General features: G+C 65.3%; 1 protein-coding gene across 1 annotated transcript; it reads left to right on the top strand.

Moving 5' to 3' along the window:
• The first annotated feature begins 4,435 nt into the window (after window positions 1-4,435).
• On the top strand, window positions 4,436-9,968 carry PAX4 (paired box 4). The gene is made up of 10 exons (XM_030016310.1): window positions 4,436-4,553; window positions 5,415-5,545; window positions 5,633-5,848; window positions 6,589-6,652; window positions 7,035-7,166; window positions 7,463-7,545; window positions 8,651-8,720; window positions 9,009-9,094; window positions 9,367-9,508; window positions 9,763-9,968. The coding sequence occupies exons 1-10, from the start codon at window positions 4,436-4,438 to the stop codon at window positions 9,966-9,968; spliced, it is 1,248 nt and encodes a 415-aa protein (XP_029872170.1).
• The last annotated feature ends 2,758 nt before the right edge of the window (window positions 9,969-12,726 follow it).

Here is a 12,726-nt window from a genome sequence, read left to right as displayed (position 1 = left end):
GGAGGGGCTGGCAGCCCCCCCCCCCCAGCTCCTGCCCAACCCTATCCTGCCATGCCCATCCTTGCCCCCAGACCACCCCGTTGCGCTGCACACCAGCACTGGCTGCACTCCCACCACAAAGGAATTGTCTGCAAAAAAGCTCTTCCCTGAGATGAAGGTGGATGGGAGGAGACGTGCAAGCAAGCAGGAAATGCAGATGGCACGGTGGGACCTGATGCATCTTTCCATCTCTCCATATCTGTCTCCACCTGTCCATGTCTCCATGTCTTCGCCTCTCCATCTCTCTATCTCTCCATTTCACCATCTCTCCATCACTGTGTCTTTCCATCTCTCCATGTCTCCATGACTACACCTCTCCATCTCTCCACCTCTCCATCTCCCTGTCTCTCCATGTTTCCACCTCTCCATCTCTCCACCTCTCCATCTCTCCACCTCTCCATCTCTCCATCTCTCCACCTCTCCATCTCCCTGACTCTCCATGTTTCCCACCTCTCCATCTCTCCACCTCTCCATCTCTCCACCTCTCCACCTCTCCATCTCTCCACCTCTCCATCTCTCCACCTCTCCACCTCTCCATCTCTCCACCTCTCCATCTCCCTGTCTCTCTGTGTCTCCATCTCCCCATCTCTCCACCTCTCCACCTCTCCATCTCTCCACCTCTCCATTTTTCCATCTCTCCATCTCCCCACCTCTCCATCTCCCTGTCTCTCCATGTTTCCACCTCTCCACCTCTCCATCTCCCCATCTCTCCACCTCTCCACCTCTCCATCTCTCCACCTCTCTGTTTTTCCATCTCTCCACCTCTCCGTTTTTCCATCTCTCCACCTCTCCGTTTTTCCACCTCTCCATCTCCCTGTCTCTCCATGTTTCCACCTCTCCACCTCTCCATCTCTCCACCTCTCCATCTCTCCATGTTTCCACCTCTCCACCTCTCCATCTCCCTGTCTCCCCACTCCCCCACCTCACCCCCCCGACCTCCCCCCCCCCACCCCGTGCCCTCCCCGGCCGTTCCCCGTCCCCCGCTGCCGCTCCACCCGCTGCGCCCACCCCGCGCCGAGGACGCACCGCCCGGTGCCCACCGCTCCCAATTTCCCCGGGGTCCGCCGGCCTCCTCCGGGCCTCCCCGGCCTCCCCGCAACCCCCCCCCGGCTCGGCCCCGGGTCGGGGAGGCGGGGAGGGGGGCGGCGGCGGCGGGCCCCCCCCCGCCTCCCCGACCCGGGGCCGAGCCCCGCTCTCCGGTGCCGCGTTACGCACGGGGCTCACCCGTCCCGGGGGGGTCCCCCGGGGCTCCCCGGCAGCCGGGACGGAGCAGGGATGGTGGGGGGGGTCCGGCCCCGGCTGCCAGCGTTCTCCGCTCCACCGGGAGCCCGGCCCCGGTTGCCAGGGGTGGGTACGGGATGTGTGGGGGGGGGGGGGGAACGGGCTGGGGCGGCCCGGGGGGGACGACGCGGCGGCTCCCCGGGGGCCGGGGCCGGTCCCGGGTCCCGGAGGGTTGTGGTTAATGTGTAATTGGGAGCATATGGTATTTTCCAAAGGCGGGCGGTTGTGCGCGGAGCGCGGGGGCCGGGAGCGGGGTGCTAATAACGCTCAATTACTCGCGGGGCCGGGCGCGGAGGGCCGCGGTGCAGAGCTCCTCGCTGGCTAATATTTGCTCTTCAAATATTTTACTTGAAAGGTTTACAACGTGGGTTTTTTTTTTTTTTTTTATCTCCGAAGAAGGGGGCCATCTGTGCCGGCCCTTCGGGTTGCACACTGGGGCAATGCCCAGCCACCCCGGGCTGCCTTCTCTTTGTTCAATACTCCCCCCCCAAGAAAAAAAATTTTAAAAAAATAATGCCATAAAAGCAAATCTGGATTTACGATTGAATCCCAAGCGCTTTACCATATGGCACCTATGTCTGTCCTTGTTTGCTTTGCGGGAGATGCGGGAGCAAAGCCCCCCGGGGACGCTCCGTCGGGGGTTACCCGGGATGCTCGGGGGAGGGTGGGGGGTGCTGTCTACCGGGAGCTAGTGCTGAAATACCGGCGGTAACACCGGTACCGACTCACTGCCCGGCCCGGGGAAGGGGGGGGCTCCGTCAGGGCTCAGGGACGGCTCGGTCGAGCTGGCCCCGAGCCCCGACGGAGCCCCCCCCCCACCTCCCCGGGCCGGGCTTGTGCTGGGCGAGGCCGTTCATTCCCCATCGGGCCTCCCCCTTCCTCCCCATCCTCCTCTTCCTCCTGCCCCATGACATCACGGCCCCGCTCCCTCATCAGCCATCCCGCCCTGACACCAGCACCCGGTTGACTTCCAGGACGAGCCGGTTCGGCTCCTTCGTGGCTCTCCAGGTAACCCCCCTCCCCCTTGCACCCCCTCAGTCCGATGCATATATACATGCATGGACACACGCATGTACACGCGGATGCGGCGGCATGGGAGCCGGCAAAAGCGGACGCACACGGAGGAAGGAGTGCGTGCGTACACGTCGGTGCGCTCGGATGCGCATGCACGCATGGATACGCGTGCAAAGACATCCACTCGCGCTTGCATGCGCATGGGGTGTAGCACTGGGCAGGTTCGGGCAGGGGTTGGGGGGGGTGGGTTGTGACTTCTTGTCCTGTACAGCCATGGGAAGCAATTGCCATTAGAAACTGCGCGGTGAAGGTGCCTTAACAGGGAGAAGGCTTTGGGCTTCCTCCAGGAATGATGTGCTCAGGTCTAGCCTAGTCAACTCCCATCTCGTTTACTCCTCGCCTTCCCTCTGCGCGCTGCACAAAGACTCACCGCTCCTCCGAGATCCCTCAGCAGGACCGGAGAGGGACCTTGGGCTCACAACTCACTTGGCTTTCCCAGCGCACCCGTTTCTCCACGGGGAAAGAAATCCCTGTGTCGCTTCCTGGCACAGCAGGGGCCAAGCCCTCCGCTGAGGCAAAGCCAGGGAATGCCGGTGAGGTGCAGTGGCAGCCCCTGAGGGGACACGCGTCCTGCCGGTACCATTTGTTCCCTCCTTCGTGGAGCAGCCTTGTGTGCTTTGCTCCGGGGTGATCCATCCCTTTCCTAATGAGAGGAAGATCAGGCGAACCGCACATTTGCTTTTCACCTGCAGGAATTCTGCTGAGTCGTCCCCGTTGTTGGATTTATTTTGCTTTTCTTGAATTTCATAATCGGGGTCTGTGGCTCCAAATGACGTTCCCAAGTGATGCAGGAAAGCAGTGCCAAGGCTGCAGTGGGATTTGGGGACTGTAGCAGGGAAAGCCCCACGCTGGGGGTGTCCAGGAGTTTTCGGGGTGTTTCAGGTGAAATCCCAGGTTAACCAGGATTGCCGGCCAGGCTGCTGGGCTTTGGCAAGGCAGTGCTGGCAGCAGCAGCCGTCGGTCTGTGTGGCACCTCTGTGGCTCAGCGTGCTGCTCACTAATTACCACGAGTGTTTCTGCTTGAGCAGACGGCAAGGGGAGCGGGGTTTTCCTTGAGAGAAGGGATGGCACCGGCATCCCTGTGGAAATGTCCCCTCTCCCCCATTTCACGGGGCAGGGTGCTGCCCCAGACCCCGCAGCACCCCTTTGCCATGCCTGGCACTCGGAGCTGCCCTGCCTTTCCTCCCGATTCCACGGGGCTGAAATCTCCCGTGTCTCTGGTGGCACCAGGGATGAGCCGGTGGTGATGGGCCCCTCCGGCCCTGGTTCCCACCGGGGTCATCTCCTCCAGGAGGAATGGCTGCTCCCAGCCCGTCGTGGTCCCGTCGTGACTTGCTCCGGGGGTGTTGGGTGCAGTGGTGGTGTTCCGCAGCTGGGGCAGCAGTGTCTGAATCTGTGGGGCTGTCTTAGGTCAGGATCTGGAGCGAGGGAACATTGGGAGAGAGGCAGACAGAAGTGCTCGGGATGGGGAAAAGCGCAGGGGCTCTGGGAATGCGCCTGCATGCATGTGGGTAAGGCCAGCCTTGATCTTCGGAGGTGGCAGAGCGGTGGTGCGTCTCCGACCGAAGGAGAGGCTCCTGCTAACCTGGTTATCACTTGCCAGGCTCTCCTTGGCTGGGTTAGGCTCTCAGTGCTGCAAACCCAGCCCCACGCCATCGGCTGCAGCTGAGCCGCTCTGGATTTACAGCGGGGCAATGGGAGCGCAGGGCCAGACCCTCCCTCTGAAATAAATAAATACACGGAGAGGCAGCAATGCTGCCAGCAAGGGGGAAGCGGTGATCTCATGCACTTGTGCCTGCAGCCGCTGGAGACGCAGCAAGGAAGGGTTACGGTGGGTGATAAACGGCCCATGAACCAGCACCGAAGCTGTTGCGCACAAACCCAGAGCTCCCGATCCTGTTGCCTCCTCTGCTCCTGCCACCTCCTGCCCCCCGTCCCCCCGACACCCTGCAGACCCCCGGCGCTCAGCCGCGGCGGGGTGGGCATGGGGAAACCCTCCGTCCCCCACGGCTTGTCCGAGGGAGCGCACGCAGGCGCCGGGATGTGGCTCAGCCAAGCCAGCTGTGCCGCACGCCGGGGGCCGCTGGGTACAGGCAGCGCAGGCAGCATCGCCGGCATCTCCCCAGCCCCTTCAGAGCCCAAGTGCCTCTTGCAGCTGCGTGAGCACTTTAAAGCCTGCGTCCCTCTGATCTGCTGTGCCTGGAGTGCAATGACTCCCCAAGCAGCCAGATACCTTCGAGTGTTTCCATCCTCTGCTCAGAATTTCTGCCATTGCTCCCCCTTCTTCTCACAGGAAGGTGGGCAGGGGACGTGGCTGAGCCCTGGACACCGCTGCTGATTTATCCGGCCTCACGACAGCAACCGTCCCCTCTTGGCAATTCCCAGGCACCGAAAGCCCCGTGAAGCCTCACCATGCAACACCGAGGTGAGGGGTGCTGCTGCACCGGGACGGCTCAGGGACCACGGTCCCGGAGTCTGTGGTCCGGAGGGAATCGGGAAGGTGCTGTGTCGGCACCTGCTCTGTCACAAATGAAGATGCTGTTCCCCTGCAAAGCCCGAATTTCGTGCTGGTTGCTGATACACATGGCTCTGCAGGGTCCTCCCAGCCCCCCAGGGATGTTCAGCGCTTCCCTGCCCACCCCAGCCTGTCACCCCGCTTTGCAGCTGCCTCTGCCTGGAAGAACCTCCTTCTCCCTGTGCTCCTCCATGGGGTATTTTTCTTGCCAGCATCACCTGGGCTGGTTCCCCCCCCCCCCATTCCCTGCCTGCTCCTGCCGTGCGCTGCCCGCACCCACACCCCAGCAAACGATCCCCACGTTGCTCCAAGCTCCAAGTCCTCCTGCCCAGCCCCTTCCAAACCCCCCCCTCAATGCACAGCGGTCCCCGATGCCACCGGTCCTTCGCCCTGCAAAGCCTCAGGCCCTGGTGCTCTCCCGGAGAGCCGGGGAGGGAAGGGCAGGCAGCATCCCCCCTCGCAGCAAGCCCTGTCCCCCGTCACCGGCTGCCTGGCCTCTCCCCAGGGCCCAGCGGCGTGAACCAGCTGGGGGGTCTCTTCGTGAACGGCCGCCCCCTCCCCACCTGCAAGAGGAAGAGGATCATCGAGCTGGCGGCGTGCGGCATCCGGACCTCGGACATCTCCCGCAGCCTCAAGGTGCGCCAGAGTCGGGGGGTTTGGGGGTCTCCTTCTCCTCCAAATCCTTTTCCCGCTGAGCCCCTGCCCCAGCCGCCCCATCCACAGGTATCCAACGGCTGCGTCAGCAAGATCCTGGGTCACTACTACAGGACGGGGGTCGTGGAGCCCAGGGCCATCGGGGGTAGCAAGCCCCGCATGGCCACCCCCGAGGTGGTGGCCAGGATCGCCCAGCTGAAGCTGGAGCAGCCCTCCCTGTTCGCCTGGGAGATCCGCCGGCAGCTGCACGCCGAGGGCATCTGTGCTGGTGACAGGACCCCCAGCGTGAGTCTCTGCTGGGGAGAGCCGCGGGGGGCTGCAGGGATGCCGGGGATGCGCATCGCTTGGGGGGGGGGGTCCGACCCCATGGCTGGGGTGCTGTGGGCTGGGGTCCCTCACCGGCATGGGCTGGGGGTGGTGGGGAGGGATGCGCAGGGAAGGGCTCGGTGCCCTGCGAGACAGCAGAGGGAGAAGCGGGCAGGGAGGGGAAGGCAAATTCCTCCCTCCCAGCTAAAGCAGAACCCCGCCGGGTGTCCCCAGCAAGCCTGGCCGTCGTCTCGGGCACCGGGACACTGTGGTGTGTCTGTTGCAAGTGCCACTGGTTGGCAGAGACAATAAAATGCAATCTGCAGCCTCAGTGCAGAAAGCCGTACTTCCTAATGACAGACCCACCCCTATAAATCTCACCGTCTCCAGCCCCGAGGTGCAGATTGCCTCACATTAAATATTGTTAGCCCACCGAAATTAAAGGGTTGCCTGTATCAACAAACAGCCAAGCAGATGGGCATAGCCCCGGCGCGGAGAATCCCTGGCACGTGCTCAGGCGCGGCTGCAGGAGAGCACCTCGGAGATGAGCTTCGGGGCATCCACCTCGATTCCTCCCCACCTGGGTGCTGCCTGAGCACGTCTCCAGCTCCTGCAGTGAGCAGAGGGATGCCCACCGCAGGCGGGAGCTTTGCCCAGCACCCCCTGCTCCCACCCTGCACCCCCTGCCCGTGGCGCAGCCCCCGTCTCTCCCTGCCCAGGTCTCCTCCATCAACCGGGTGCTGAGGAACCTGCCCAGCGACCTGCGGCCGGCAGCTGAGCGGGGTTTTGCCGGAGACCCGCTGCCACGGGGTGAGCCTTGCTGGGGGTGATGGTCCATGGAGCAGGGGCTGGGGGTGGGTGCACCCCGCGGGAGAGACCTACTCCCGGCTGCCACCAGCCTCCCGGCTGCACACACACCCGCGTGTGCACGCACGCACCCGTGCACACGCACGCATGCACGTGCACGCGTACGGCTCCTCCGCACCGACCCTGTGCCCCCAAAGCAAAGGGGCTCGTCGACCGACCCTCCCTGACCTTTCCCAGCCCCCCCGGGGAGCCCCCAGCGCCGGGTCCCCCCCCATCTTCCACCTTTCTGTCCCCGCAGTGTCCCCTCTCGCCGCCCCCTCCGCCCCGCATCCCCCGGGCTGCCGCTCACCTGCCGAAGCCGGTGCCGCCGTCTCCCCGGGGACCCAGCACCCTCCACGGGGCTCCGCATCCAGCCGGCGGCTCCCGCTGAGCACCCAGCACAGGAACAGGACGGTCTTCTCCAGCCAGCAGTCAGAGGCCCTGGAGAAAGGTGCGGCTCTCACGGGACGCCGGCCGAGGCCGGGGTATTCGGCATGCCCGCCCCGAGGTGCCAGGATGGTGCAGGGCCATTCCCAGGGGAGGGCATTGCCACTTTCTGGATGGGCTCCTGTCCCTTTGCATGGCACGCCCATCGCTGCGGTGCCCCAAACCGCTCCGAATTGCGGGCTCCGGGGCCCGGCAACGGACCGGCTGCAGCTGCACGTCCCGGCATCGCCTGCCGTGGTGCCGGGATTTGTTGGGGTGGCTGCGCCGGACAGGCTGACCTCACCCCAATCCCCCTTGCAGAGTTTCAGAGGGGACAGTACCCGGACACCGTCACCCGGGAGAGACTGGCCGCGGCCACCCAGCTGCCCGACACAACCATCAGGGTAAGAGGAGACCCGCCACGCTGCCGCTCTCCGGCCGGGAGCGCACCTGGCCTGATCCTGTCGACCAAAGCATCCCAGCCAGGGCGCTGGGCTCGGGGCTGCCCAGCCTGCCAGCGCTGGGGGGGACACGGCTCCGTCCTGGCACGCGGGGACATCTCCGAACCGTGTCACTGCTGCTGGCGGTGGCAGAGGTGGGAGCGAGCTCAGGAGGGCAGCGTGCGCGCCAACAGGAGAGTGACCCCCGAGAGCAGGTTTTGTCCCCAGGTCGGGGGTCTCTACCCTCTGATGGCTGGGCACGGGCAGGAGCAGGGGAGGGCTGGCTCTGTCGGGTCGTGCTGGTCTCTCGCGTCTGCCGGGGCAAAGCCGGGTGCAGGCACCGCTCCGGTCCCACTCCCGGCCTCTGGTCTCCCTGGCTCTGCCCCACCATGGGGCCAGCGCAGGGCCCGGGAGGTTGTGGGGACACTGCTGGACCCCAGGATGGTGCCACAGGGCAGAGGTGCAGGGCAGGAGAACACAGCGCTGCAGAGCCACGGCACGCTCCGTGGCGTGTTACACGGCACGCTTCGTGGGGCACCCCCTGGCACAATCCACGGCAGACTCCCTGGCACACTCCGTGGCACTCACCATGGCAGACTCCCTGGCACACTCCCCTCACACACGCGTCCAGGGCACACTCGGTAGCTCCCGGCAGACATCCCTGCGCTGCTGGCAAACCTTCACCGGTTCGTGGCAGCCCCTTCCCCTCCCAGCCACTGACCATCGCCGGCCAGCTCGGTGCCCCAGGCAGCGACGGCAGCCAGTCCCCCTCTCTGCCGGGGCAGGGCTGCCCGTGCACGCCGTGGCAATGCACACACATGCACACACATGTCTCCCATGCCCCGTGCTGGAGAAGCATCCCAGAGCCTGGCACGTACTTGCAGCCTAATGAGGTGGAGAAGACTCAGGATCAAACCCCTTCCTCTGCCCATGTCCATGTCCCGTACCCATACCCATTCCCCGGGGGGATGCGAAGAGCCCATGTCCCGGGGGGAAAGAGCGGTGCCAAGGAGCCGGAGCACTGCCTGGGGTGGGGGCTGGCAGCCTCAGCCCCCTCCCTCCTCCCCAGGTCTGGTTCTCCAACCGACGAGCGAAATGGAGACGCGAGGCCAAGCGGAAGCTGGAGGCTGGCGGTGCAGGTGACAGCCCAGGGGCGGAGGGGACGGGACGTGGGACCTGATGCCCGAGGAAGGGGCTGGGGTCCAAGGGCCACCCCAGGAGGGCATGCGGCTGAAATTTGGCGCTGAGCACCAGGATGCCTGAGCTTGCCTCCCAGCTCTAGAGCCCCGCTCGGAGCTGGGAAGAGGACACGGCTGCTCTCCGCTTTCCCTCTGGTGAAAGGCAGCCCTCCCCACCCCAAAATCAGGGCTGGGAGCCCACGCGGTCCCCAAGCCAGTGCGCTGCCCTCCCCGCTTCTCCCCATGCAGGCTCCTGGTGCGACTGGATCCTGCCCCACGGGGCAGCCGTGGCTGCTTTCTGCCCCCCCTCCGCAACAGCCACCGGCTCAGCACAGGTAGGAGATGGCCAGGGGTCCCTTCCCGCGCTGCAGCCTCCAGCCGGGGTGATGGGGAGGTCTGGCCGGCACCCCAGCAGACTCCGGGCACCCTCTGGAGCCAGCGCTCCCATTGCCCGGCTGCTCTGGGCTCTCCGGGCACTGCCCTCCCCGGGAGCCTTTTCTGGAGCCGCGCTGGAGGGTGACGCTTTGCAGATCCCCTCTGGGGTGGCCAGGTCCCAAAGCATCCCTATGCATTCCCCATGACATCCCGCTCTCTGCTCCCCACGCAGCACCTCCCGGCCACCCCCACCAGCTCGCCACAGCCCTTCTGCGGCCACGGCCACGGCCACGGTCTCACCAGCTACCCTGGCACCCCGGCCCCGCTGCATCTCTGCACCTCCGGCCCCTGCTCCTGGGACGATGCTTGCTGCGGTAAAAGGGCTGTGGGGAGGGCTGGGACCCCCCGAGCACGGCCAGGGTGGAAGCCGGCGGCGGGGTGCGGGACCCCACGGGGTGCTGGAGGGTGTGGGGAGCGGGTCCCCCTCCCCGCCTGGCCCCGGCCCCGCAGCGATATGGGTGGCTGCTGGCGGGGTGGGTGTCCCCTGCCCCATGGCAGAGCGGGGCTGGGGGCGAGGGCGATGCTCCCCAGCCCCATGCGCTGCCTGAGCCCCATTTCCACCCCGCAGGCCTGGCCCCCGGCAGCAGCCCCCCTCCGGCTCCCTGGCAGCCCCTGGAGGGCCCCCCCTTCGCCCTGCTGCCCCCCCGGGCTCACCTGCACCCCGCTGCCAGCCTGCTGCCCGGACCCCCGCTGAGCCCCCCGGTGCCGCCGCTCCACGCCAGCTCGCCGGAGCCCCTTGCCCACCTCCACGCACCGGGGTGCCCCTGGCTCTGAGGGTCCCCGGCGAGATGGGGGGCTCCGAGACACCCTCCGGCGCAGTGAGTCGAGGATGTCCATGCATTGGTGCGCATTGGTGACAGCCGGGCCACCGTCGGCTCACCGCCTGGCCCCTCCAAACTGGAATGCCCCGTTCCCCTCCCGGGAGCTCAGCCCCATGGGGTCCAGTGGGGCAGAGGGGGTGGGTACTGGGGGGGAAGCATCCTGCCACGCTGCCCAGATTTGGGTTATCGGGGCTCGAAGCCTTGCTGGCGCATGGGGGACGAGTGTGCCCCTTCCCAGCTGGGTGAGGGGTTTATCCCGGTGCCACCGGCTGCGGCACAGCCCTGCCAGCCTGCAGAGCCGAAACTTGTCCTGCAAGGCTTTGCGTGGGATGATGCAGCAGCTGCAGGACAGACAGCATCCTGCTGTCTGCATGGCAGGGTCCCCACAGCCACCCCACGCACTCATCATCCAGCCTGCTGCTTCCCCTGGGCCACGCCCATCTCCCACGGCACCCCCCCAACCCATTCTACAGACCCTGCAGCCCCCATCCCCTCTCCCCCACCCCAGACCCACTCTGATCCCAGCTGGGGTTTTCAGCCCGGCTCCGGCTGGGGCACAGCATGGTCGGGACAGCCCCCGGCAGCTCCCCAAACCACCCCCCCCCCCCCCCAGCAGGGTGATGCCCATCTGCATCCATCCCAGTGGGAGTTTTGCCCCCCCCAAGGCAGGAGAGCTTCATGCCGAGCTTTGCCTGGCCACCAGCCTCTTCCTCAGCTGCCTGGGGTGGCTTGTGGGGACCAGGACCACAACCACGTCCCTGGGGGGACACCCACATCCCCAGCCCCACGTCCCCATGCCCCTGGTTGGGGTCAGGCAGTGGGAGCCGAGCGCCTCGGGGACCCCCTCATCATACTGGAGCATTTGTCACCATCCCCAGCACCGTGTCCCTGTCCGAGCCCCTGGGACACTGCAGAAGGGTGGGCAGTGTCACTGCCCCGCTTCACTGCTGCATCCCCCAACTAGCATCCCTCTGTCCACTTCCAGCTTCCCCCCTCTATTTACAATAGCATTAAATTACCCTGGAAAAGTTAATTAACCGCCCATGGAGGGGGACAGTCAATGCCCACACTCCCATCCACCATCGCCACAGGCACCGGCGCTGGGTGCTTCTGCCCATCTCTGCCCAGACGTCGGGGCCGTGCTGCTGAGCAGAGCCGGGGCTCCATCCCAGGCAGATTCTGCCTGGCCCCCCCCACCCTGAGGCAGCCGGCCAGCGTGGACCCCGAGTCCCTCTTCCCCGCAGAGCCCCCGGTTTGACGCGTCTGTGCCGGGGTGCTGCTCGGCGGGAGGATGCGGAGCAGCGGGGGTGGCAGCACGGGACCCCGGCTGGGGACCCCTTTTCCTGCCCGCCGGGCTCACGCTGCCTCCCTGCCGCAGCGCCATGAAGCACCGGCTCCCGTCAGGGGCTGCTGGAAGTGGGGGACACCTCACCGTTAAATGGGGACTTTTCCTGGCACCTCCAGAGAAACCTCTAGCCTGGAGGGAGCTCTCCTAGCTGGAAAGCTGGGGAGTCTCCGGAGCCGGGGTACAGGGGCTGGGCAGGATGGGGAAGCAGGAAAAAAATTGCTGTGGCTGTTGTGCCCCCCCCCAACGATTGCCTGTAGCTGCTGGCGAGCCCCCGAGCCACAGTATGGCTTCACCATGCCCCAGTTCAGGGATGGGACTTCAGCAGGCAGAACTGTGCGGCACAGCCAGGACCCACTCCAGCCGTCCCAGATCCCAGGCTGGCCCCTCCACCATGACCTTGCAGAACTGATGAGCCCTGACCGCATGGCAGATCCTTGCTCTAAATAAAAAGTTTTGGGCTTTTCTTTGTTTAGAAATGGAATTTAACGGTGGAGCCAGGGTAAAGGCGCCCGTCACTGGCACAGAGCATCGCTGCAGGCTGAAGAAAGGGTTTTATTTGAAGGGAAATGATTGTTTCCTTCAGCCAAAGGGAACCAGCTGGGCGGGGGCTCAGACTGAGGTGAGGGGGTCTCCCCATTTGCAGCCTCAGAGGGACACAGTCTGGCGGTCACCGTCCCCACATGCCCACAGCCCCTGGCCGAGGGTCCAGCCTCAGCAGACCGCTGCTGACTGCAGACTGCAGCGTGCTGGCTGGGCAGCCCAGGGGTCCCCTCTCTCCCCCAGAACAACGTCGGGCTCCAGTATAGTTTGTGTCTTTTTCTATAAGAGAAGAATGTTCTGTGGACTTCTCTAAGTGAAAAACCATCCTAGGATTATGTGGCCACATTATCCCGATCGTCCAGTCTTGCAAAAAGCTCACTCCTGAGGATGCCTGTGAAGGCTTTTGCTCACCTGTACCCATGGCGCAGAGGCTGCGCCAGCCCCAGTCCTGCCTTGGCCGCCCATCTGTCCCGGCTGCCCGGCTGAGCTGCGGCAGCATCCAGGGACCGGTGCAGCACGTTACTGCCTGCGGAGAGGTGGGCTGAGAGACCTGCCAAACTCGTGGCATGTATTACTGACCAGCTGCCTTACAGGGAAAGCCTCAGTGTCCCCATTCCCACTTCTCTGATGTCTGAGCAGACTCATAAGATGGAGGTGAGCAAGGATGCCCTGGGACACCCCAAGGCTCCGGCAGCCCCAGGCTGCAGCTCCGCTGAGCAGCTCCCTCTGCCCGTGTGCCGCAGCCCATGCCGTACCGTGGGCTGCCGAGCACCCAGCACAGCCGGCGCTGCAAACAGCCGGCACAGCCCCAAGCAGCTCCACG

This window comes from Aquila chrysaetos, chromosome 5 (genome assembly GCF_900496995.4).
Source record: "Aquila chrysaetos chrysaetos chromosome 5, bAquChr1.4, whole genome shotgun sequence".
Lineage (NCBI taxonomy): Eukaryota > Metazoa > Chordata > Aves > Accipitriformes > Accipitridae > Aquila > Aquila chrysaetos.
This window is presented reverse-complemented; position numbering and strand designations above follow the sequence as displayed.